We start from the raw sequence: 27,322 nt of genomic DNA, 5'->3' as shown, positions 1-27,322 counted from the left end.
CAAGCGGAATACCCAACAAACAGTTTCAAGCGAAATATCAACTTGGAGCGGAATCAACACAATTTTGAAGCGGAATCTCTGATTTCGCTTGAAATTTCAAGAGGAATAGCTCACTTGAAGCGAAATACGATAGTTTCGAGCGGAATATCTGATTTCGCTTGAAAATCTCAAGTGGAATAATGATTTTGGAGCGGAATCACCAAGTTGTTCGTTCAAGCGGAATCAGGTCTTTGATCCATTTTTACCACTTTTAAGCTGTATTTTAGCCTGAAACTCTCAAGGGTTTATTAAAACACAGTTTTACACAATATATGAAAAATTTAGCCGATTTTAACCGTAAAAACTTGTTGATTTTGAAAAGAAGATGTAGAAAACAGAAATTTTGAGCTGAATCGGTAAGAACTCCTCCTTCTTAGCTCTGATACCACTTGTAAGATCGTTTTCAGACCCGAACGAGTCGTTCAGAGGAGTTTTTATCTATTTCAAAGGCGGAAACAGAGAAATAGATTTCAAAACAGCTTGCAAATCACTTTAAACAGCTTTCTGATTGATATAACACAGATTACACGCAAAGGATAAACCGGCAGCACCTCGATATCCAAAATCAGAACTGTTACAACTAACTAAGAGATTTCGCTTGAACTGCCTATATATAGGCATGGGGGTTTCGCTTGAAATGACAATGTGCATTTCAAGCGGAATCAACTATTTCAAGCGGAATCAGCTTAATAAACACCTAAAACTTCTATTTTCTCGTACAACGTGCCCTGATCTAACATATCTAGTATAAGACTCGATACAAGACGAAGTCGATAGATGTATGCACCAACAAAATAAGAAAGTAAAAGTCAATAAGTGGTTAAAACAGAAACTTTGAAAGTGTACTAGTGCACCGACTTTTATCAATTAATAGATATAGAGAAATATACATGCGTGTGTTTGATTGGTGATGCAAAAGTAAACATGTTTTTCTTGGTTTAATAGTTGGGAGTCATAGTTTAAATTTGTATTGTTATATGAGGACATAATGGGAAGAGATAGATGAGAAGTACTGGATGTGTATGTGTCAAATGGATGTGGATTCAATGGTAGTATAAAGCGCACAAAAAATATTACCAAGTTGAATAGTGAACATGTGAGACCAAGTATTTTTGCTAAATAAAGGAGGGATAATTTCTATCATTCTGGTTGGGTTGATTGGTTAAACCGTTCTCAGCATAACCTGTTCTCTTCAAATAAACTACATCAAAGCAGTTAACTATTATGAAGAAATCGTCAGAAAACTCAAGTTATTGATTTATTTGGATCCCAATTTGTTTATGTTGATTTTCAATCATGAAAATTCTAACCCTTTGATGTTTCACCTCCATTAATATAATTGATGTGTAACTTTGAGACACTATGCTATATAGTGGTTTGTTCAATTATCTTATTCTAAGCCAAATTTCAAATTTTATTATTTCTGTCTATAACATTCTTGAAACGTGCTACTTCAGTCTAAAAACTTAACGTCCGTTAATTTTGTTTGTTTAGTGAGGGGTAAAATGGTCATTGTACGATTTAATTTGAGTTAACTGTCATTTTCGTCCCTAATAGTGTTTAACTAATATTCTAAAACCGTCTCCGTAAGATGTACCACAAAACTCTCCGGTTGTTGCACCCATGGACCTTCCATTTGCAACATGGTTATATAAACTATGATGTTATATAAAATTTCGAATTTTGTAACTTTATTTTTAAAAGCAGCTGGTTATTTTAGACGTGGTTAAACTATCCGGCGCTCATCTCAACATACAACATTAAGACATGTTTTTTTATCTATGTTTAAACTAACCTGTGGTAATGCACTTATTCTTATCCATGTTTCGGTGTGAGTTTTGTTTAAATGACTTATAATAATTATAAAATTGATAATAAAAAAAAACTCGATCACACCAACATTTTATGTAAAAACAAGATGTAACACCCGTCGCGTTGCGGCCGGGTTGACATCCATATATCATAGAAGCTCGGTATCCGTCTGATTCGTTACAGCGTCGGTACTCGCCAGAGTCACCGAAAGAGAACCCTAAATATAACACCAAAACATCCATAAAGAACTCATCACCTAAAAAGTATACATCAAAATAAAACGCACACCGTTACTCCCGAGAAATGTTTTGTAGAGACGATATGTTTGTAACCAAGAGGAACATAGAGCCTTAATGTCCTCAATTACATTTTGAATATAAACCTATTTCCCTTTGAAATCTTTTTTTGTTCCTTTTGAGCCAAAGCACCCATATTGAAGTTAAGAATATAGCTGAGATTACCTTCCTTTTAGCCTTAAGACACCCATCCTCTATCCTCTGTTTTGATTAGACCTTGAATATGTTGCTTTAATCTGAGATAATGTAGTATGCACCAATTTGTTACTAAAGCCCTAGTGAATTTCACTAGATGGTAGCCAACAAAAATGTGTTCTATTCAACCATATGCGGCAGTCTAACCGTCTTCTAAATTGCTCGAGCCTCTCTTCATTAACGGTGCCTTTGTTGGTATTCTGTCATGAACGACCCTTCATATCTGATAGTTAACTTTTATAGGAATTTAATCCTATTTTACAATCCATCTCCACTTAATCGGTTGCCCTTGAATGGTGCTCTGGAACCAATTATTGCATGATCTCTATAAATAAATTAAACGACTTGCAAACTGAAAGTGTACTACAACATTTTATTATTATCATTGAAGTTTTAAAATTTTTAATAAAATCCACATCATCTAAACTATATGTTTCATTATTTAGTCATTCGTCTACAATACAATGTAATTATTGTAGCCAGATCATAACCCACCCTAATGACAACACATTTAAAATTATATGAAGTTCACAATATAAAAAAGTTATATGGTGTAATTAGATTCACCAAAATACGACACGACACCATCTTTAATCCTATGACACCAAGGTTGCGTATAAGCAGTCGATTGAGCAACAATCCTCACTCCATCTTCATTGTTTCGCTCTTCATCTTAGTGTCGGCATTATTTCTAGATCAACCACTCGAATTCCTCAAAAACACATTCAAATCTACTTTAAACCATTGATTATTGACCAAATAATCACATACAAGCTCATAATTATAGTAGAAACTGATATAAAACAATGGTAAAATTCTGTAGAATCTATTCAGAGAATGTATTTCATATTCACTCTATATCTCATCAACATTTGTATCAAGAGTACATGTATATTTATATTACAGTCAATGTAACTGCCAAACATTTACTGTGAAGCCAAAACGGTTAGTGGGAGATAAACCCATAAGGGGTATTATGTATGTATATCTGATTCATAACACTCCCCCTCAGATATACATTATTTGTTCATTATACACTGTTAACATCATGCTTCAGGATCATGTTAAAACGATACTTCAGGACCTATGAGATAAACTAATACTGCAGGACCAGTTATGTTGCCTCGTTAAAAACCTTACTAAGAAAACCCAATGGGACAAAACTTAGTCAAGGAAAAGAGTACAACGTGTATAATTCTCCCCCCTGAATTCAACAAACATCTTTCAATCTACGGAGACCGATCTTGTGTGATAGTTGCTCGAAACTGTTTCTTGGTAAAGATTTTGTGAATAGGTCAGCTAAATTTTCACTTGACTTGATTTGGCAAACATCAATTTCCCTCTCTTTCTGCAAGTCATATGTTGAGAAGAATTTTGGTGAAATGTGCTTTGTTCGATCACCCTTGATGTAACCTTCTTTGATCTGAGCTATGCAAGCAGCATTGTCTTCATAAATAATCGTCGGCTCCTTCTTGATCTGTTCCAATCCACATGCTTCTTGTATGTGAGCAATCATTGATCTCAACCACACGCATTCTCGACCAGCTCCATATAGTGCAATTAGTTCGGCATGATTTGATGACGTTGCTATAAGTGTTTGCTTAGTTGACTTCCAAGAAATTGCTGTGCCACCATATGTGAATACATAACCTGTTTGAGATTTTGCTTTATGTGGATATGATAGATATCCAGCATCAGCATACCCAACAAGGTGGGACTTTTGATCTTTCTGGTAGAAAAGACCTAAGTCTTGTGTCCCGCAAATATATCAGAATATGTATTTTATTCCATTCCAGTGTCTACGTGTTGGGTTTGAACTATATCTTGCTAGTACATGTACCGAGAATGCAATATCGGGTCTCATGTTATTTGCAAGATACATAAGAGCACCGATCGCACTTAAGTACGGTACTTCTGGACCAAGTACTTCTTCGCCTTCTTCTTGAGGGCGGTAAGGATCCTTTTGAGGATCTAGCGGTCGGACAACCATGGGTATGCTAAACGGATGAGCTTTGTCCATATTAAAACGTACTAACATCTTCTGGATGTAGTTTGACTGATGGACGAATGTACTGTTTCGTAAATGCTCAAACTGCAGGCCGAGACATAATTTTGTTGTGCCAAGGTCTTTCATCTCAAATTCTCTCTTTAATATATTAGCAGTTTTTTCTATCTCTTCAGGAGCTCCGATGATGTTTATATCATCAACGTAGACTGCTACAATAGTGAATTTTGAGAGTGATCTTTTTATAAAAACACATGGACTGATTACATCAGACTTGTATCCTTCTTTTTCGAGATATTCATTGAGCCGATTGTACCACATGCGGCCAGATTGTTTAAGACCATATAAAGATCTTTTTAGCTTTATAGCACACATGTCTCGAGGTATTGATTTTAATGCTTCGGGCATTTTTAACCCTTTAGGTATTTTCATGTAGATGTCATTTTCAAGTGTCCCGTATAAGTATGCAGTGACGACATCCATAAGTCTCATTTGAAGTCCTTCTGAGATTGCAAGGCCAATTAGAAATCTAAGGGTTATCGCCTCCACTACAGGGGAATACGTTTCCTCATAATGAACTCCTGGGATTTGGGAAAACCCTTGTGCTACAAGACGTGCCTTGTATCGTACAATCTCATTCTTTTCATTTCCTTTTATAGCAAACACCCATTTATAACCTACTGGTTTGACGTCTATGGGTGTTCGGACTACAGGTCCGAAAACATTTCGCTTTTCAAGTGAATCTAACTCAGCCTTTACGACCTCTTGCCATTTTAGCCAATCAATTCTGTGCATGCACTCTTCTAGAGTTTTAGGTATGTAATCATTTTCATTGATTACATCTGTTGCTATAGCATATGCAAATATATCATTAACACGTGTTTCATTTCGGTTCCATATTGTACTATTTTGTACATAATTGATAGAGATCTCGTTTTCGTTTGGTACCAGTGCATCTTCTGGATTTTCATTTTCCTCTGGAATTATATTTGTCTCTTCTAGGACATTTACCTCTTCTAGGGTTTCATTTACTAAGTTTTCACCAACTGATTTATTATGCTCTTTCCGTTTACGTGGGTTCTTATCTTTGGAACCTATTGGTCTCCCACGCTTTCTTTGTATGGTAATCGCTTCTGGGATTGCTTCAATTCGAGCAGGTGCATTTGATGCTGGTATATGTGACTTTGTCACCCTATTTGTGTCTGTGAATGCATCTGGTAATTCATTTGCGATTCTTTGCAAATGTATAATCTTTTGGACTTCAGATTCACATTGACCACTTCGGGGGTCGAGATTCGATAATAATGATGCATTCCATGTTAACTCTTGTGTTACCAGTCTTTCTTTAGTCTTATCTCCCCCTAAGACTGGGAATACTGTCTCATTAAACTGACAGTCAGCAAAGCGTGCTGTAAACATGTCACCCGTTAATGGTTCTAAATATTTAATAATAGAAGGGGAATTAAAACCAATGTAAATGCCAGTCTTCTCTGTGGTCCCATTATGGTACGTTGTGGTGGCGATATCGGTACATATACCGCACAACCAAATATTTTGAGGTGGGACAGATTTGGTTCTCTTCCGGAGACCAGTTGTAATGGGGAATATTCATGATCGGCAGTTGGTCTTAATTGGATTAGTGCAGCAGCGTGTAAAATAGCATGTCCCCATGCAGAAGATGGCAATTTGCATCTCATCAGGAGAGGTCTAGCGATTATTTGTAATCGTTTAATTAATGATTCAGCTAAACCATTTTGTGTATGAACATGAGCTACTGGATGTTCAACCTTTATCCCAATCGACATACAATAATCGTTAAAAGCTTGGGATGTGAATTCTCCTGCATTATCCACTCGTATGGTTTTAATTGGATTTTTAGGGAAATGAGCTCTCAACTGTATGATTTGCGCTAATAGTCAGACAAACGCTACATTTCGGGTAGCTAAAAGACTCACGTGTGACCATCGCGATGAGGCGTCAATTAAGACTAAGAAATAGCGGAATGGACCACAAGGAGGATGTATTGGCCCACAGATATCCCCTTGGATTCTTTCCAAAAATGAGGGGTTTTCTTGTGTCAACTTAGTTTGTGAGGGTCGAGTAATGAGTTTACCTAGAGAGCATGCCGCACATGATAATTCTTGTGATAACAAGACTTTTAAATTCTTAAGAGGGTGCCCATTTGCACTTTTAATTATTCGCCTCATCATTATGTTACCAGGGTGACCTAGTCGGTCATGCCATATTGTGAATGTGTCATTATCTAGTACCTTATGGTTACTCACCACCATGTATGATTCAATAGGAGTAATTTGTACAATATAATCCAGAGGATAAAGCTTTTAGCTTTTCTACAATGGTATCTTTACCATTTTCATTTGAAGTAATTTGTAAGTATTCAATATTGTTTCCGGATGTTGTTTGGAGGTGGTAACCATTTTGTCGAATACTTTTAAAACTAAGTAAATTTCGTCTTGATTTACTAGAGTATAATGCATCATTTATAATTAGTTTAGTACCCGATGGTAATATGATGCTTGCTCTTCCAGAGCCTTCTATAAGATCACACACACCAGAAATAGTACCCACAAGTGTCTCTGCAGGTGACAACTCAGAGAAAAATTTCTTATGTTTGAGAATAGTGTTGGTAGTACCACTATCTACGAGACATTCATCACCAATGATAGCTTTATTGGAACTTGTAAACATATTTCCTCTGGTAATAATAAAATAAATTAATATAACGAACTTCTTGCTTGAGTATGATAAAAAAATCACATCACACAAATATGAATCAAACATCACAAAATTTTAAGTGAAACCATAATAATAGTTCAAAACATAAAATACCGCTAGATTTGAAATAAAAACCAAACAAGGAAGAAAAAAAACATAGGCTAAAAAAATCATCACATAACACGCATTTAATGATTTTGTAGTATGAGCTTGTTGTTTTGTTCCGCGACCAACAAACATGATATTAGCTCAGAGTATTTTGTAAAATTACGTTCCCTGTACTGCTGCGCCAGGAGCATGTTTGATAAAGGGAACGTTGAGATAGTTTGCTCAATCATGTCTTTGTCGGTGATTTGTTCACCACATAATTTAAGCTTAGAGGTGATACGAAGAAAAGAAAAAATGTACTCACTAACAGTCTTATGATCTCGTAATCTTAAATGAACCCACTTGTAGTGAGTTTTTGAGAGTAAGACCAACTTCAGGTGGTCAAATCTTTCTTAAATGTTTTTCCATAACTCGAGAGGGTCCTCCACAGTACGGTTTTCCCTCTTTAGGTCTTCATGAAGATGAAGGCGAAGGAATGTCATAGCTTTAGCTTTTTCTTGAAAGGACGTTTTATTCCCATCAATGATTGTCTCCCCCAAACTCATTGCTTCCAGATGAGTTTTAGCATCAAAAACCTAAGAGGGGTAGTTGTTGTCCGAGATTTCAAGTGCAGTGAATTTAAAATTTGACAAGTTCGATATGGTATCTACAAATGATATTTTCATGAGAAATTTTGTGAAATAACACAAGTAATATGAAAATATTAGCAAGTGGAGAGTTGGATAAAGTTAGGAAGATTGTTTTATAAAATTAGAGCGACTAGCGGTAGTATACAAAAAGAACCATACTTAATATATAGTTAAATAATTTAATAAATTTTACAAGTAATTATATATATATATATATATATATATATATATATATATATTTAACTTAGTTAGCCATAGTAGATGGTAAAATTAATTTTAAGGAAAATCTAACTTAAACAAAGTTAGACTAACAAATTTATTAAATCTTTAAAATTGAGGAACCTAAGTGCAGGCTTACAAAATTTATTTCAAAAATAAAAAAAAATTGTATGTAAACATGTAAGGTTATAATATTATTATAATATAGTATAAAAAAATCCATTCCTTAAAAAGGAGTCAGAGAACACCGAGTTACCAAAGTATATGAAAAAGTGGTCAAAAAGTTGACCTTCAAAACACAAAAATGCCGCCTTCAAAACACAAAAATGCCGCCTACAAACAGTTACAGTAAAACGTTATTTTCTTTTAAAACCTTCGCTAATTTTTAGGTGATTATTATCATTAACGCGTTTCCGTTTCTTTTTCAAAATCAAACAAGAATTTAATATATAATCATGGCTTCATTCAGTTACGTAACATCTTCTAGTTCCGAACGGTTGTTGATCGTACCAACCACGTAAATCTCGCCGGTGGGTGTATAGCGGCTGAAAAAAAATCGGTGGCGGTCGACGATGATGCTTGTCACAAGGGTGGTCACCGGAGTCTTGCTAGAGGAAACGTGAGATCGAAAAACAGAGAACAACCAGTGATTGTAAACAATAACATCAAGCAATTGAAACAGAGTGTGCATTACTCCAATATCCGCAACAACCAAGAAGAAATCGAGATCTTCATCACACACTCTTATTTAATCGGTAATACATGACGGCAGTGATTGTCAAACTAATTCGTGTTTCGTAGTTACAGTACTAAGGCAATCTAATTCGTGTTTCGTAGTTATAGTACTAAGGCAAGGTCTAGATCTAAAAGCATGTTTACGATCTAATAAACAACGAGAAAGAAAATGTTGATAGTCGATTTCAAAATCCTACTCACAGACAAACGATTATATCTCATATTACTTTGAACAATATTTTGCAAGATTGAATCACAAAAAAATTTATACTCTTTACGATAAACCAAAATTGCATCTTCTTCATCATTCTTGTTTGGTCTTAGAAAAACAGATCTGTTTTTATTTTATTTTATTTATTTTAAGAATCCAGATATAAAATACCACACCCTATTTTGTGTGTGTTATCCATCTATCTCATTTTTTATGTCAATGAATTAACATTGAATCACAAAAAAAAAAAAAAATGTTGATGTGTGTGATTCAAGTGAGTAAAAGATTATATATCTACCAAATAAATGCATGAGACGTTAATGAATATTACCTGGATTGATGAATATGTGGTGGAAGTAGAATTCCAAAATAGAGGTGAGAGCTAAATAGTGATAGTAGAACACCGCTGTAGAAGCAACCAAAACAAGAGAAATCGTCAACAAGCAGAATGAGTTAGAGCAGGGTGCTGATAACGTGATATAAAACAATGGTAAAATTCTGTAGAATCTATTCAGATAATGTATTTCATATTCACTCTATATCTCATCAACATTTGTATCAAGAGTACATGTATATTTATATTACAGTTGTTATGAATCAGATATACATACATAATACCCCTTATGGGTTTATCTCCCACTAACCGTTTTGGCTTCACAGTAAATGTTTGGCAGTTACATTGACTGTAATATAAATATACATGTACTCTTGATACAAATGTTGATGAGATATAGAGTGAATATGAAATACATTCTCTGAATAGATTCTACAGAATTTTACCATTGTTTTATATCAGAAACATCTATTTATATCAAATTATGCTCTCAATTTAAACAACAAATATAAAACCCTAACTGAAATTAAAAAAAAAACAATTAAAACCGAAAAATGATTAAATTGACTGACCTTGTTCAATTTGTAATAGAAGAGTCTTTACCAGCCCCATTTGTGTAATAAGGGATAAAAAAAATTGAAGGCATTCTTTTGTTCTCAAGAGATCACTAAAAAACTAAGCAAGGATATGCTAAACTAACACGAAGAACATTTATCAAGTTTCGTCAATCAAATTTTAAACCAGGGATAAGAGCTTGTAAACCTAATCATATAAACACGTAGAGAAAAGAAGTATCAAATACACCATTAATTAAGAAAACTCCACGGGCAAGAACACCTGCAATTACACAATCAAAACTCGTAAGACAAGAATACCTGCAATTACACAATCAAAGATCGAAACAGAGAAGACGAAGACCGAGGAATACGGTATACGTCGCCGTCAGAATAAACCTAAGCAACGACAAAGCAGAAACTAAGAAAGCGCCACCAGCAACAACACCTGCAACTACAAAATCAAAGGTTCAAACCAAGAAGACTAAGACCAAAGAATGAGTAAAGCGCAAAACCGCACCTGGTCGCCGAAGATTTGAGAGAGAAAAAGCACAGAATGAAAAAGAGAACAACACAATCAGGCCGGAGAAGATGAACAGAATTCTAAATGAAAAAAAAAACGATAAAATATAACAGGGAAAGTTACCTACGCGTAACCGCTGAAATCAGGCCGTAAAAGGTGGCCGGAATCGCCGGCCTTACCGCTGGAATCCGGTCGTAGAAGGTGACCGGAATCGCCTGGGTCATCGCACTACTTAGGAGACGTTTGTGGGCGGTGTTGGTGTTGTGGCGAATTAAGAAAGCAGGGGGTCACCCAATGTATACGATGGTGATGAGGTAATGACCGCCCACATAGTCCAATAGAACAACAGAACCCACAAAACTGATATATCTTATAAAGCATAAGGTACAATTTGTATTGCATATTTTGGTTGCAAATTAAATATAGGATAAAAAATTACATTAATTGTAAAATAAGAAAAGTAAATCATTTAATCAAACAAATGAAAAAAAAAATAACAAATTATAAAAAACATATATTTTATAAAAAATATATATATATTTTAATCAATGAATTAAGAAAGTTTTTAAAGTAAACAATAATAGGGGTGTGCAAATTGCGACTCGGTTCGTTTATTACCTTTAAACATATACGTAAGTGCTAGCTTTGGTTATGGAATTTCCTTAACAATAATCATAATCGAACTTCGGTTCGGTTAATTGGTAATGAGACTCGGTTATGGTTTTGTTTAAATTAATTTTAATTAATTAACCGATCTAAGTTCAAACTAAAATTTAAACTAAATGAATTTATCATAGTTACAATCGTTTTTAAAATATAAAAAAAGAAAGAAATTAACATACACATTCATAAAATGAGTCAAATTTTATACAATAATTATTTTTTAAACATTTTGAAACTAATTATATAACATACAAAGCTTTCGTATATGATTTTTCTGTGTATAGAGTTTGATTTCTTGAACATGTATATCTTAAATTTTGAGATATTTTAAAAGCATGTCTTAATTTATTTCGATTCAGTTCTGTAACGTTCCATTACTTTTGGTTATGGGACACATTTAACTATATCCATAACCGACTTATGGGTTAATCAAATAACATTATCCATAACCGTCAGTTAATATCGGTTATCGGTTAATTCGGTTTGGTGGCGGTTCGGTTATCAGTTAATATTGGTTAACGGTTAAGGATTGTTCAGCCCTAATCGATGAAACAATAGTGATAACTAATAAAATAAAAAGAAAGAAAAGATATTAGAAGAAAAAAAAAACTTAAGTAAATTACAGATTACGTCCTTTATAAATAAATTTCAGATTACTTCCTTTGGGCAAAATGGATATTTTACCTTTAAGTTGAGTGAAAAGTTAATATAAGTTAGCTTAAAGGACAAAGAGTGTGCAAAATTTATATATACAGGATATTTTGCGTGTTTTTTTAATACAAAGGACAAAGAGTGCAATTCAATATATAGATAAAGGACACTTTGTGTAATTTACTCTTAATTACTTAGTTTAGTGTTCGTCCAAAATTATGATTATTGTACTTGGAAAGAAAAATGGTTTGGTACATGGAAACTTTATTAACATGTTTAATTAAATGGGTCATGTTTAGGTGAATCTGCTTAACACTTTAACATGTTTCATTGAATGAGTCGACATGTTAACATGTTTTGACTCGTTCAACTTATTTATTACAAACTGATTAGCACATTTGTAACTTGACTGCTGCTCGTCAAGTCGTTTGACACATTCAGATATATGGGGTTAGACGAGGCGTGTTCAGATTACACAAATTTTAAGTGTTGTGTGTAGGATAGGGTTTATGATTTTTTAACACGAATAAATATGGGTCGATGTTTGAATAAACATTTCTACTAGCCAAGTTGATACTCGGCAACATGACATGATTCGCACTCTTAGTCATTGCAAGTCAGTAAATTCAATAATGTTTAATCAGTTTAACCGGTTAGAATGGTTTAAGATTGTATGATGGATTGCATATATAGTGGTCCAATATAGTTCACCACTTTCATAACCTAGCAGCTTTGCTACATGTTCAAGTAAAGTTCTTTCAAATAATTGGCACCTTTGATATTTAACTTTTAATACAACATTTTTATTTACTTCTAATTCTACATCTTATCAACAACGAGACTTGAATCCTCGATTTCTTAGAGAAGGTTAACATTTTACACACCTAAAATACAACAATTGTATTTACATCTAATTCTACACCATTGTTTACTGCCAGGACGTGCGACTACTGTTGTCTCGATCCACTTACAAATAAGTTTATTTCCTTCATTGCCTCTCCATCTATCGCTAGATTTCCAATTTCGCATCACTCGTTTGGATGATAGCGGATGATAGCTCCTAGCAAGTGTGAATTTGGTAATAGGTTTTTGCAATGAAGGATCACACCAACACATCTCGTTAAACTTCTTGCTCTTGATCACGTTCTTTTTCTTCACTCCATGATGTTTCGAATATAAATTAAAGATCATTTGAAGAATAGAGATATTTTATGGTTTTAAGTACCTTGCTTTCGAAAAAACATTAGGCTTTGTTTATTTCTCATCTAAATTGATTTATTTCGTGAGTTAATTAATCTCAATTCTCTTGACTTAATTTCATTTAAAATGCTTCTTCTTAAATAAGATTTTCTTGCACTACGCTTTGACTAAGAAAGACTTGATAGGTTTTATAAAATCCTTGACTTGTTTTGTAAAATATATAAAATCGTAGTTTTTTTAACAACAAATTTGGATCATTGACGGGACGCAAATTTAGATCACTAAAGGACCACTGGATTATCATCGCAACGGAATCATATCCATCTCCACTAGACAATAATGCCTATACACTAATTCAGAAAGAAACCTCACTGGAGTATCGTCGTGTTACCAGCGGAATCATATCCATCTCCACTAGTCAATAATGTCTATACACTAATTTAGAGAGACGCAATAAATTTGTGAAAAAAAAAAATCGAACTCGGGACCTAACGGTCCCCAAGAGTTATTTCACTCCTAAGATGTTACTGTTGTAAATGATAATCAGAGATGAAAAAGATCTGAATTTTATTGATTTAATTCTTGCTTACAAAACTGGAAAAACGAGCCTTTATTTATAGGCTTTACAAGAGCGAATAAAAGGAATGACTTAAATAAATATGGAGATGATCTTGAAGAATCAATAATTTTCTCTAAATTATTTTTTCCTTTTCTAACAGTTACTATGCTATAATGTCATGGGCATTGTAGTTTTGTTATGTTGAAGGGCATAGTATACTCTTTTAACAATACAACGTTTACTTCCAAATTCACGAAGACCGAATTTATTTTATTAAACTTTGTTTAAAAAAAAAAAAAAAAAAAAAAAAAAAAAAAAAAAAAAAACTATAGTTAAGCTGGACATAGTATTATTAAACTTGCCCCATTAATCTTCTAACCAAAAGCCCAATAAAGACTTCACAAACCCAACACCATGAGTGGTGAGTTTATCACAAAGTGGCATGTAATATTGTAATGTATCTAGACATAAGAGTTCCTCCACCGTAAAATCCTTGGTATTTTATAAACTTTCGCTAGTTTTGTCCACTAATTTGTCATAAAAATATTTAAAGTTATACACGTTTAAGTATATAGTATTTATCCTCTACTTGTGGCCTAGTGGTAGGAGGTTTGGGTTTTCCAATGGAAACTCAAGTTCAATTCCCACTTATGTCATATTGGGGTAGATATTGAGTAATGATGGTGACAAACCCCCCGAGGGGGGTTCGACCCTGAGTTGCACCCCGGTTTTCATCCAGCTGTTACTTCAGCGAGGCATCTCGTGTGGATTCAGTACGGTTTCCGGGGGAACGTCGTAACCAAGTCTGACCAACCCAGTGCGGACCCAGTTAAGACAACGTAGTCTGGACAGATCTTGGCTAGGGCCGCCGTTTAGGCGGTGTGACATTGGATCGCTAAAAAGGAAACTCACCGTTCAAAAAAAATTATATAGTATTTGGTTTTGTAACCGTTTATACTTGTAATTCAAACCTTATTATTATATATATTTTTCAAATGACCTTTTCATCATTTACCGTATTTTATTTGTCAATCTTGTATTTTTGTCTCTTGATATTTATTAGTTCTTGTTCTTGACTTTGTTAGATTATTTTTTTTAATAATCTTTAAGGATTGTCCCCGGTTTGAATCATACATAGACCGATTATTAGACCGTGGTTCTTATGTTTTTGAATATCTATTTTTTTGTACGGTTTAGTTGAAACTTACTTCTTGCTAAGAATTCTAAATTTCAGTTTGAAACAAAAAACAAATTTAACTAGGGCTTTTGTATTAAACTTAAATAGGTTTGGAATTAATGCAAAAAGAAATCCTAAACGACTGAGGAATGTCAAACTCAAATTGTGACAAATCCTAAACTTTCCCTTGCTTGATTTTTCTTCTACAAATTTGGAAGTAATATAAAAAGAAAGGAAGTAACAGAAAAAAAGCAACAAATTTCTTATTTGTGGTATTGAATTAACAAGAAAAGAACCGTATATGACAACAAGTAATTTGTTTCTATGTTAATGAGTTCAAGTGGGAGTAAAAATTGTAAGTTAATAAATAAAAATCAACATATCTCTTTTCAACTTTACACCAAAAGTTTTTCTAACAAATTAGTATATCAAAGTCTCTAAACTTGTTTAAAATATATATATACACTTTAAAAAAATAATAAAATAATAACAACAACAACTTGTTACCCTTTAAAGAGTCAAATTTTGATAAAACGGCATTCCAAATGTAAAAAAAGTAATGACATGAATGTTCTTTATCATAGATGATATAAAATGTATGTAAAGCAACAAAAAGTTGATGAGATAACCCATGTCAAAGAAAAAAAACAACATGATCTCCACTTATGTAACAAGTGAGATGGTAGTCGACGTGTATCTTTATTGTAAAGTACATATGTTTTGTACATATTCATGAAAAAGGTATGTTGTGATGATGATATTATCCCTAACCTTGATATGAACAAACCACTAATATAAAAAATAGATTAGTTTATGACTATGTCCTTGTTAACATATTATGTTGTTTACTATATTTTCATTTTCCATGAAAATTCGTTAACCAAAAATTCATGTATTTCATTAGAACATGCGTAGTGGTTATGGTGAATAATACCCCACTCTTGGGTGTTGTCCGCTACGTGTCATCCTAGTCAGTCAAGAGGCATTTTGAAGAAAAGGGCGTAGTGGGATAATGCCCCCACCCTTAGACGTTGTTCGACACGTGGCACTCCCATAATTACCCAATTATTATTTTTTTAATCATTAAAACAAATAATATTCAACTAAAACACTGATTGGTCGATGGTTTTCATCTTGGGCGTGGAAAATACAACGCCAAACAGCCAAAATTCAAAAAACGCCCTGGGGGCCATGGTCGGGCTTGTTTGGGCGTTTTCGGGCTTAAAAACGCCCCATAATCTAACGACTACGCACAGTCTTAATACTCTATTAACCAATATGATCAAGTAAAACGCACCTTACACTAGTTAATGAATCTATTAAATCCGTTACAAAAAAAATTACATATCTCAACAATGCCCCTATATTCCCCTTCCCCCAAATCTAACTCAGCGCCACATGACCCTCCCTTCCACCTCATCATCCTCCCCCAAATATGGGGTGCGCTTCCCCTTCCCTCTTCTATTTTTTTAAATAGCTAAATTCTATAAAACATAAAAAGTTTTCATTAATTTAAAAAAATTACATAGCCTAGAAAAAAGGCATAATTAAAAAAAACATAAATAAGAAAAAGACATAATTTAAAAATAAAAAGGTAACCTAGAACCCACTGTCACTTCCTCCTAGCCATTTCTTCGCGATCTTGTCCTTCATTTTTGAAATCACCGCATGATCTCGTTATGGTAGGCTTTCGACATCAGTTCATGAGTCGGAACTCTTCAGTTTCTTGAGCTTGTAGATCAAATTCGAGTCGTCTCTTATCAAACTTAAGCCCACCTTTTCCATCGTCACCGCTTATTCCTTTTCTTTCTCTTTCTTTTTGTACTTCTCCTTTTGCACTCCTATAAAACGGTTGGGACAGCGACATTTGTATTGGTTGTGATTGCATTTGCATTTGCATAACATGTTGCTGTTGTTGGTATTGTACTTGCCAAGCGTTTTGAGCTTGACTAAAACCGCAAAACGAATACGGATCCATTGGTGTCGAGGGGTATACGTGTGGGGGTTGGGTCGAGGGACTAGTGCGTGTGTTGGGAAAGAATGGAGGCGGGTTCGGTCGGCTCGGATCCATGAGTTTTTTTATATAAGATGAAAGTTGGTAAAGACACTGGAAATGGATTTGAGATTGTGATTTTTAAAATTGAAAATGAAGTTTACATAGAATTTTTAAAATTAATTTAAGTGTTTTTTTTGACCGTTTGCCAACTGCAACATTTCAAACGTTCGAAAATTTTGGAGCTTCGGGGAAAATGGGGGTGAATCCCCAATGTCATCGATGGATGGATGGAGGGAGGGCGGTGTTCCCCGACCGAGAAACCCTCTAAGCCGGCTCCCCAATAGCAACCCCGAGACCATACCCCATCGCATTAACCAATTTTACCATGTAAAACGTACCTTACACTAATTAATTAACCTACCAAATCTTTTACAAAAAAAATCACATGTTCCATCAATACCCTATTAACCAATATAATCATCCAAAACGCACATTACACTACTTAATTAACCTACCAAGTTAGAACAAATTTTATAACAAACATAAAACAATATAAAACTCCAAACATTGGAGTTATACAAAATTAAACAAAAGAAGAAAAAGGGGCACAAATTATTTAACCGCCTTTGGAGCTTCTTGAGGAAGTCAGTCCGTACACTTTCTAAGTCAAAAAGAAACACTTTTATAATTTCACAATAAAAAACATTCTGATTATAAAAACCTTTTTCCTCAGCATTTCTTTTCGCTTGTTTCATCGTATTGTTTCCGGCCGTTTTGCTTTATTCTTCTGGGGTGGGGTTTAACAAGAATCATCATCATCATCATGTCTCAATCTCCACACCAACAATCATCCATCATGGATAGTGATACAATGTAAGCATTCATTCCCCCTTTTCTTTGATCATCATTGGGTTTTTTTTTTTTTTAAATTTTTAGTAGCGTTTTATTGTTCAATTTTGTATTTTTATTTGTGGGTTTTGAATGATCGAATGAGGGTTTTTTTTTTTCTTTTGCATTTTGTGCATTTTTCAGTGATTCTTGATATCTTTGCTTAAAATAGTTTTTTTTTTTTTTTTTTTTTTTTGCTTTTAGAGAATGATTTATGATATGAGGGTTTTTTGGGGTTTATGTAACCACTATTTATCATCGACTGTGTGTAAAAAAATGTGTGTATTTGTGTTTGTATGTATGCATATAGAATCACCCATTTCAAGAATCCCAAGTTAAATGCAAAAGGTTTTTTTTTTTTTTTTTTTTTTTTTTTTGTTGATGTTTAAGTTGTGGTCAGAGGGGGTGTTTGGTTGTGGGTTTGAGTGATAAGTGTGAAGCAAGTAAGGAGTTGTAAGAAAAATGATTACTGATATATTAGCCTATTAGGTTAGGGCTGCGATTTTTTCGGAGCTACTTTTATGTTGAGAACCGCGAGAACCGCATAAAGCACTTGTACATAGTGCATTGGTGATTTAACGAGAGATAGTCGTGTATGCGGTTATGTGACCAGGGGCGGACCTAGAGTGATAGGCTCCGTTGCCCCTTGACGCTCCGGTGACGCTCTGACGATAGTGTAAATTTTGGAAAAATTTGACTTTTTTCGAATCTTTTACCCATTTTTATAGAAACGTTACCCCCGATATGGATTTTCTAGATCCGCCACTGTATGTGACCACCTTCCGTGTCACATTTAAAGCAAAATATACAAGTGGATTATGCAGTTCTCGCAGTTCTCAACGTAATCTTGGTTCTGAGTAGTGTAAAATTACTTGACATTATGTTTATCAATGTTTACGAGTATCGATAGTTTTGAGATTTTTTTTTTCAAATTTTTCTGCTTGTTTTGTTGGAAAACAGGTTGGATGTTTATATTCTGGATTATCTTACCAAGAGGAAACTTAACGCGTCGAAAAAAGCATTTGGAGAAGAAGCAAAAGTATCCGTTAACCATCGCGGTAAATGGAGATAATAGTTTATATGTGCTTTTACTTTATCTTCATATAAAGGATTAAAAATTAATGTTCTTTATCGATTTTTGTCGCAGTAGCAATCGACGCTCCGCGTGGTTTCCTTCTTGAATGGTGGACGGTTTTCTGGGATATATTTATTTCTCGGTACAAACACCACCAAGGTATTATGGAACCGATCAATGAGGTGAGCTTACGCAATGACATATTTTTCCCTTTGCGTTTACTTATGTTTGACTCGGAAAGTCAAATCACATAATGGGATCAGATATTCAGATGTTTGGTTCTGATTTCTGACGAATGTTATTAATACGATTATACGAAGAGCGGTTTTTATTTTATAATTTATCGACTTACGTAGAGTTTAATGACAGGATTTTAGAGTACCACAACAGCATCAGCAGCATCAGCAGCATCAGCAAGGAAGTCAACATCAAAGTCGAATGGTCAACGCAAACAACGTTGGTACCGGAAAGAACACTTGGGTTGCCGAGGCGTCAACCCAAATGAGGCAAGCGGTTCCCAAGGTAGGAAATGTGATTTTCAGTTTCTTATGAGTTTGCTTATAATATACTTATTAAAAAATTATATGTTTTTTTTTTTTATATAGCAATGCTATGGAGATAATGCGGGCTTAATTATGAATCACATTAATTCAATGAGTGACCAACCGATTCCGTATCAGAAGCAATCTTTGGTACCTACACTTGTGTGTATCTTTCTGTTTTTGCTTTACACTATAATACACGAGCCTCGGGTGGTGTTTGGATCTGAGTTTTTAACGTGATTATCGGCTTATCGCAACTTGAAAAATTATAATCATAATTTTAATCAATTTGCATATATCTCAATAATCAATTTTCTTGTAACAACTTTTTTTTTTTTTGGTTAGAGTAAATTACGTTTTTGGCCCCTGTAGTTTTATCACTTTTACTATATTAGCTCAAAATAAGAATTTTTAACATATTCGTCCTCATGGTCTCTATAACTAACCATTTTGGCCCCTAAGTCTAACCATTTTAGTCCCCATGGTCTCTATAACTAACCATTTTGGCCCCCATGATCTCTAGACTTAGGGGCCAAAATGGTTAGTTATAGAAACCATGGGGGCAGATATGTTAAAAATTTTTATTTTGGGCTAATATAGTAAAAGTGAGATAATCACAGAGGTCAAAAACGTAATTTACTCTTTTGGTTATTATGATCCTAAATAATGAAGAAAATATAAAATAATATGTTTAACTAAACTATCTAGACTGATTATCGACTTCAAGTCGTAGTTATCGAATCTAAACACACATCCAAACGCCCTAAACTTATTATTATGTCAAATTACTTTATTTTGTAATTTTTTTTGGTGGAACAGGACATAAGCAATATGATAAGTTCTTTGATCAATCAAAGTGCTCAAGGGTCCGAGGGTTTACCGAGGGAAGCTCATGGTACGTTTTGAATAATATTTATTTTAATACAATATTTTAATCAGCCCATTAATTATCCTTGTTTAATCACTTTTTTTGTTGTATGTTTCAGCGGCAGCTGGAACGTTAAATAATATGCCTTTAAAGGGATGGCCGTTAACGGTGAGCCGGAAACTTAAGTTGTATTTGTGTGTTGGAAATGATTATTTGATTATATTACGGAAATCAACAGGGACTGGATCAAATTCGGGGTCGAGTTTATCAGCAACAGGGTGCACTACACCCGCCCCCACTATCGTATGAAGGTCAAATGCAGGGTCAAAGTCAACTTTCAAATGAACGAGAAATAAGTCAAACTGAGGATCAACTTCATCATTCAATGGAAAACAAGAGAAAGCAGCCATTGATGTCTTCAAGTGATGCTAATACATCGGCAACTGCAAATGTTATTGCAGCATCGCTTCCTCGTTCTCCACAAAATGACAAGGTATTTTTTTTACCTTGAAATCTAAAAGAAAATAGGAATAATGGATTTTAATAATCCCAACTATTGCCCATTGGTCGGCAACGGTCCCAATTCTAAAATTCCCACTCTCGGTCCCATCTTTTCACATATTGACCTTCAATGGACCCTGACTAACAGAACGCTAACGACGTTAGTCTCCGGTCGCCGGAAAAACGTTTTTCCGGCGACCGGAGACTAAAGGCGTTAGGGTTCTGGTAGTCAGGGTCCATTGAAGGCCAATATGTGAAAAGATGGGACCGAGAGTGGGAATTTTTAAAGTTGGGACCGTTGCCGGCCAACGGACAATAGTTGGGATTATTAAAATCCATTATTCCAAGAAAATATAATTTTCATGTTTTTAGGGTTGTTTTATTTGTATTATTAAATTCTTTTGCAGATCAATATTGATGATTTCTTGAATTATGGTGCGTTGGATGGTAATGATAATTTGCAGTTATCCCGAGCGGATAAAGAAGCTGACGTGGACCCCTCAAACGGTATGTCGATAGTGATTCAGGTCCGATTTATTTAGGTCATTTAACGTTTTATTTATATGGGACTGGGTCTCATCGGATAATTAACATGTGATTTTGTGTCCCAAAGACACAAAAAAACTAAAGAGTAAAGTACACGGGTGGTCCTTGTAGTTGACCAAAATTTTGGATTTGGTCCCTAGCTTTTCAAAAGTACACGGATGGTTCTTGTGGTTTGCACGTTTAACACATTTAGTCCCTAATTTGGACCTGCTGAAACCTTTAGATATGTTAATTGGGGACTAAATGAGTTACAAAGTGCAAACCACAGGGATCATCCGTGTACTTTTGATAAGCTAGGGACCAAATCCAAAATTTTGGTTAACCACAGGGACCATATGTGTACCTTACTCAAAACTAAAATTAAAATGTCTAACTTGTATTTTTTTTTTTCGTAAAAAGGTTTCTCATTTTCGGAAATTGGAAGTGTTCATGCAACAAGTGTCAATTGTTGTGACATCTCATGCGATGGAAAATTGGTTGCCGTTGGCGGGCATGACAAAAAGGTATATACTTTTTAATTTAATGATACGGTTAAAACATATGGTTTCTTAATAATATTGTGATATAGGCGAGGCTATGGTGTACAAGTTCCCTTGAAACTAAAGCTACACTTGACGGACATTCACAAGCGATAACTGATATCCGTTTCAGTCCCTCTATGCTACGCCTTGCAACTTCTTCGCATGACAAAACCGTAAAGATTTGGGATCTTGAAAATGTACGTCGGTTGCTCCTAAACACTTTCTGTCCACTTTTGAACATTTTTATAAATAATATGTCATATTTGATATTAAGAGGCCGGTTAACGTACAAGACCACCTTATCGTGCGATGAGTACTGTACGCGAGCATCTCAACAGCACATCTGATCTAATCTAGGCCTTCAATTGAACGCAGTGACATAATAGTAATTAGAGTAAACTGCCATTTTGGTCCCTGAGGTTTGGTCATTTTTGCCACTTTAGTCCAAAACTCAAACCTTTTGCATCTGGGTCCCTGTGGTTTCAGTTTTATTGCCATTTTAGTCCAAAAATTAAATCAGGTCATATTTGTCTTATAAAATCCTGCAATTTTGTCCTTTTCCTCAGAGGCAAATCAGGTCATATTTGTCTTATAAAATTTGGTATTTATTTATAATTTTTTTTTACCATTTTGCCCCTGAGGAAAAGGACAAAATAACAGGATTTTATAAGACAAATATGATCTGATTTCATTTTTGGACCAAAATGGCAATAAAACTGAAACCACGGGGACCCAGATGCAAAAAGTTTGAGTTTTGGACTAAAGTGGCAAAACTCAAAAGTGACCAAACCTCAGGGACCAAAATGGCAGTTTACTCTAGTAATTAACTTTGCATAATTATGCATGGGTTGGGTTAAACCCTAATTACGCATGTTATTTGCATAATTATGCATGTGTTGGGTTAAATCCTAATTACGCACATTATATTGATGGTCGCCGATCGTCACACGTTAAGAGCCTTTCGTATTTAAACCTTTTACCGATATTAATTGAATTGATGAATTCTAATATGCAGCCGGGCTCTTTAATCAAGACAATCACAGGGCACACTGCATCAGTTACATCAGTCGATTTTCACCCTAAAAAGGAAGACCTCATTTGCTCTTGTGATGAAACCGAGATTCGTTACTGGAGCGTCAAGAAAACCGGTTGTATTAAAATGTGCAAGGTTCAATAACCAACACAAAACTCACTATTCACTAATCACATCTTGTGTTGGCTTTTAATTAGGGGTGCAAACGAGCCGAGCGGCTCGCGAGCTACTCGAGATCGGCTCGAGAAAAAGCTCGAAACGAGCCGAGCCTTATCGAGCCGAGCTTGAGCCTAAAATAAAGCTCGTTTGTTTATCGAGCCCGATCTCGAGCCTCACATGTGAAGCTCGTTAGGCTCGTCGAGCCTTAGTGTAACCGAGCCGAGCCGAGCCGAGCTTATTCAAACTTGTTTACAAGCCGACCTCGAACCTAAAAATAAGCTTATTTAGTAAACGAGCCCGAGCCCGAGCTTCACTTATCGAGCTCGCGAGCCTAAAAAGTCTATTATTTATATTATTTTTATTTAATATATTAATTAATAGATAATAAACGAGCCGAGCCCGAGCCGAGCTCGAGCTTAAGAAAATACAAACGAGCCGAGCTCGAGCCCGAGCTCACATAAGTTAATCGAGCTCGAGCTCAAGCCTGGTCAAGCTCGGGCTCGGCTCGGCTCATTTGCACCCCTACTTTTAATCCTTTTCATCATTTGAACATGTTTATTAACTTTGTTTTTCAGCGTGGCGCAAGTCTGGTTAGATTTCAGTCTGGTGTCGGGAAGTATCTTGCATCTGTTGTCGGAAAGTCTGTATCGTTATCGGATTTGGAGAATAATCTCACCCCCGGGCATGTTTTGAAGGTTGATTCTTAGTTATTGACTTGTTTCTTTTGTAGAGTAAAATGCTATTTTCGTCCTTAAGGTTTGGCCGGTTTTGTGACTTTCGTCCAAAGGTTTTTTTTTCCGCATCTGGATTCAAAAGGTTTGAAATCTTGCCAGTTTCATCCGGTTCGTTAACTCCATCCATTTTTCTCCGTTTAGTCAGTGGGTATTTTCGTTTTTTTTTGTTGACTTAAAGGGCAGTTCGGTCTTTTTCACTTTATGTACAATCATTTAGCATAATGTATAGGTATTCAAAACCCTTCAAGTTAACAAAAAAGACGAAAATAACCATGAATTAACGGAGAAAAATGGATGGAGTTAACGAGCCGATGAAAATGGCAAGATTTCAAACCATTTGGATCCAGATAGGGAAAAACAAACCTTTGGACGAAAGTCACAAAACTGGTCAAACCAAAGGGATGAAATGGCATTTCACTCTCATTTTTATCTACCTTTTTTTATGGCAAATTGGAAAATAATAATCCCATCTTTCTGAAATTGGCCGATAATAATCCCAAGTCAGTTATTAGCCAATAATAATCCGACCTCGTCCAATTTTTTTGTAAAATATTCTGCCGTTAAAATAAGCTTAACGGAGTTAAGTGTTTTTCTGAATTACAAACTGATGTTTTAGGGCTTTTGATCAGAACGAGGATACGAGTCAATTGATGTAAAACTTACCTCGAAATTGTGTTCGAAATGGCTTGAATTTTGTTAATTGGAAGTTAAACACCCGAATTGAAGCACCGTTTTCGTGGGTTGGGGGCAGTATTTTGAGGTAAGTTTTACATCAATCCACTCGTATCCTCGTTCTGATCAAAAGCCCTAAAACATCGGTTTGTAATTCGGAAAAACACTTAACTCCGTTAAGCTATTTTAACGGCGGACTATTTAACAAAAAAATTGGACAAGGTCGGATTATTATTGGCTAATAACTGACTTGGGATTATTATCGCCAATTTCAGAAAGATGGGATTATTATTTTCCAATTTGCTTTTTTTTATTTGATAAGGAGCAATAAACTGTCTTGCACCAATATGCGTTTGTAGACGTGGAAAAATGGGTGGGTTGAGTAATGGGTCGAATTGAATTCATTTCAAAACAGGTCATTCGGGCACGGTTTGGATCAGTTGGTCCATAACACTTTTATGTCCATGGTTGTAATGTATAAGAATTTTTTTTTTAATTATATTCTAATTATTTTTGGGTAATGCAGGGTCATGGATTGAATATTCAGTCGTTATGCTGGGATTCTTTGGGTGAGCATCTGATATCGGTAAGTGAGGACTCGATAAAAGTGTGGAGAATGGACGTGGGGGGAAAAGCAAACTGCATTCATACTTTAAGTGTTCCCGGAAAAAGTTTTCGTTGCGGTATTTTCCATCCGAGTTATCCTTCTCTCCTCGTAATTGGCTGCTATCAGGTATTAAGATCACACCTTTGAAAATATGCGTTAGATAGCAAAATACCGTACACATGAAAATGTGCCAGGTTGGGCTGAATAACAAACACCTTTTTGTCCATTTTTAATATAATTAATGACGTAAATATGATTTGAAAAGTATATTATTAGTTTATTATTTACTATAATAATCTAATTTTAATAATACACTTTCTAGTTAGTGTATTTTAGATGAGAAATGAGCGAGTCTAGCGGAGGGATAAAAGGGTAATGGGTCAAATGTGTTGCATGTTGTTCAACTGCAAATGCCGTTCCGTCTGTTTTTTTTTAATTTATTATAAATAATAATTGTCTTATTTGTTAATAAAACTGTATAATACCATTATACCAATAACAATTTGAATAGCACGGAGTTTAGTAGTGTATACAATGCAAATACATTTTGGTCAACTATCAACTCGTTTGACCTGTTAATTCTCTTATTTTGTTGAGTGTTTTTTTTTTGGAAAAATTACAAGTTTTGTCCTTTATCGTAATACCACTTATCAGGCGGTGTCTTTTTAACGAATTTTGACAAGTTTTGCTCTTTACAAGGAATTTTGTTGCATGTTTTGTCCTTTAGGCTTAACCCAGTTATATTTTCTTGTTAAATCTTGTCATCCAAGGATATTTTAGTCTTTTTACCCATTTATTTCAAGAGTCAACCCTAAAATATTTTGTTTTGTTTTTTTAGATAAAATTAAATAAATGGGTAAAAAGATTAAAATACCCTTGGGTGACAAAATTTAACAAGAAAATCTAACTGAGTTAAGCCTAAAGGACAAAACATGCAACAAAAATTCCTTGCAAAGGGCAAAACTTGTCAAAATTCGTTAAAAAGGACACTGCCTGATAATTGGTATTAAGATAAAGGACAAAACTTGTAATTTTCCCTTTTTTTGTATCTATAACCTCAAGCAATTCAGATTATTAATATAATCATAAGAGTTTACATGGTCAAGACTAATTGATGTTGCATATATAGTGTTGTTTAACAAATTAAGAACGTCTTAGTAGTCGAAAGTTAATAGTTTTAGCCTTACAAACCATCGTTGTTATTAGGGCTGTTCATGAGCCGAGCCGAGCTAGGGCAAGCTCGGGCTCGGCTAGGCTCGGGTTTGAAACCGAGCTGAAAATCTAAGCTCGGGCTCGGCTTGGTTTTAAACCGAGCTGGCTCGGCTCGGCTTGGTTTGGCTCGATTTTAAAAATAAAAATTAATACATAGCTCTTAAATTTCAATATTCTAAAGTATTATTCAATACTTCAAAAAAACATATTCAAAATGAGTTCAACCTAATACATTAGAGCCAAAATCACGTTCAACAACGCAAAATAAGTTTTATATTTCAAGTAAATACACTTTGTTCATTAGCACGACAATCAACCTTTAAATATGTCATAGATATCAAACTACAAGCCTAAATACATATAAATAATAATCACTTTTTGTAATATATTATATGTATATTAAAATAAAATATATTATAAGTAAAATAATTCGAGCTGAGCCGAGCCGAGCTACCAAGCGAACCAAACCGAGCCAATTTGGCTCGTCACGAGCCGAGCTAGGCTCACTTTCTAACCGAGCCGAGCCGGCTCGGCTCCCTTTCAAACCGAGCCAGATCGAGCGAGCTTTTTCCGAGCTAAATCCGAGCGAGCTCCGAGCCGCGAGCTTTTTGGACAGCCCTATTTGGTATAACTCTTGTTTCTAATCATATTGATTTTCTTGATGTTTTTAGAGTATGGAGCTATGGAACATGACAGAGAACAAGATGATGATGCCAGTGGAAGAACCTGTTTTTGCACTAGTGGTATCGAGTTCCGGTTTGGTAGCATCAGCCGGTCACAATGGCAATGTCCTTAAGCTTTGGAAGTAATTTAGATACATATAATATATTTTTGTATTTTGGAGTAGATAAAGTTTTTGGCGACGTTTGAGCTTCTATAATAGGTTTTTGTCGTATATTTTTGGAACTATATACATGCGCAATCTTAGATCTGATGTTCCTTTATCATAGTTGGATATATGGTAATAGTATGAGCTGACACTGTTGAAAATCTATGAAATGGTAGTATTATATAATCCCATTATTCAAAGGTTGAAGTTGGGTTGGAAAAGGGTTTTTATTTTTTAAGTTTGTGTAGAATTGGGCTGGGTTGAGGGCTGTTCACAATTTGAGCCAATCCGAGCGGACCTTTGCTCGTGCTTGGCTCATTTACAAACCAAGCGCACATTTTTCTGAGCAAGCGGTGGGTGATGTCGACAACCATAAATTTGGGATGTTTCTTTCGACGTTTACGTTGTCAGGTGACGACTAAAGTCCAGCTGTTCAAGGATGAGGGTCGGGTTGAGGCTGGTGAGGCGGTGAGCATGTGGCATAGGGTGATAG

General features: G+C 35.0%; 1 protein-coding gene and 1 long non-coding RNA gene across 7 annotated transcripts; one reads left to right on the top strand and one right to left on the bottom strand.

Moving 5' to 3' along the window:
* Positions 1-1,984: 1,984 nt before the first annotated feature.
* LOC118483250 lies at positions 1,985-10,452 on the bottom strand. The gene is made up of 3 exons (XR_004870054.1): positions 10,238-10,452; positions 9,892-10,156; positions 1,985-2,643 (listed from the first exon to the last, which is right to left on the bottom strand). It is a non-coding gene; the product is annotated as an uncharacterized LOC118483250 (long non-coding RNA).
* A 6,887-nt stretch (positions 10,453-17,339) lies between these two features.
* Positions 17,340-27,018, top strand: LOC110886860 (transcriptional corepressor LEUNIG). Of its 6 annotated transcripts, none has more exons than XM_022134720.2 (15): positions 17,340-17,515; positions 18,491-18,588; positions 18,681-18,787; positions 18,975-19,127; positions 19,211-19,309; positions 19,967-20,042; positions 20,134-20,183; positions 20,254-20,508; positions 20,924-21,023; positions 21,462-21,565; positions 21,631-21,780; positions 22,599-22,751; positions 23,351-23,470; positions 24,708-24,914; positions 26,672-27,018. In XM_022134720.2, exons 1-15 carry the CDS (start codon positions 17,466-17,468, stop codon positions 26,807-26,809), a joined length of 1,860 nt encoding a protein of 619 aa, XP_021990412.1. In that variant the 5' UTR covers positions 17,340-17,465; the 3' UTR covers positions 26,810-27,018. The 6 variants fall into 6 exon arrangements, with proteins under 6 accessions (XP_021990412.1, XP_035834734.1, XP_035834732.1 ...); XM_035978841.1 differs by having other exon boundaries at positions 18,678-18,787; positions 19,211-19,297; positions 20,137-20,183; XM_035978839.1 differs by having other exon boundaries at positions 18,678-18,787; positions 20,137-20,183.
* Positions 27,019-27,322: the final 304 nt, after the last annotated feature.

Source organism: Helianthus annuus, chromosome 10 (assembly GCF_002127325.2).
Source record: "Helianthus annuus cultivar XRQ/B chromosome 10, HanXRQr2.0-SUNRISE, whole genome shotgun sequence".
Classification (NCBI taxonomy): Eukaryota; Viridiplantae; Streptophyta; class Magnoliopsida; order Asterales; family Asteraceae; genus Helianthus; species Helianthus annuus.
This window is presented reverse-complemented; position numbering and strand designations above follow the sequence as displayed.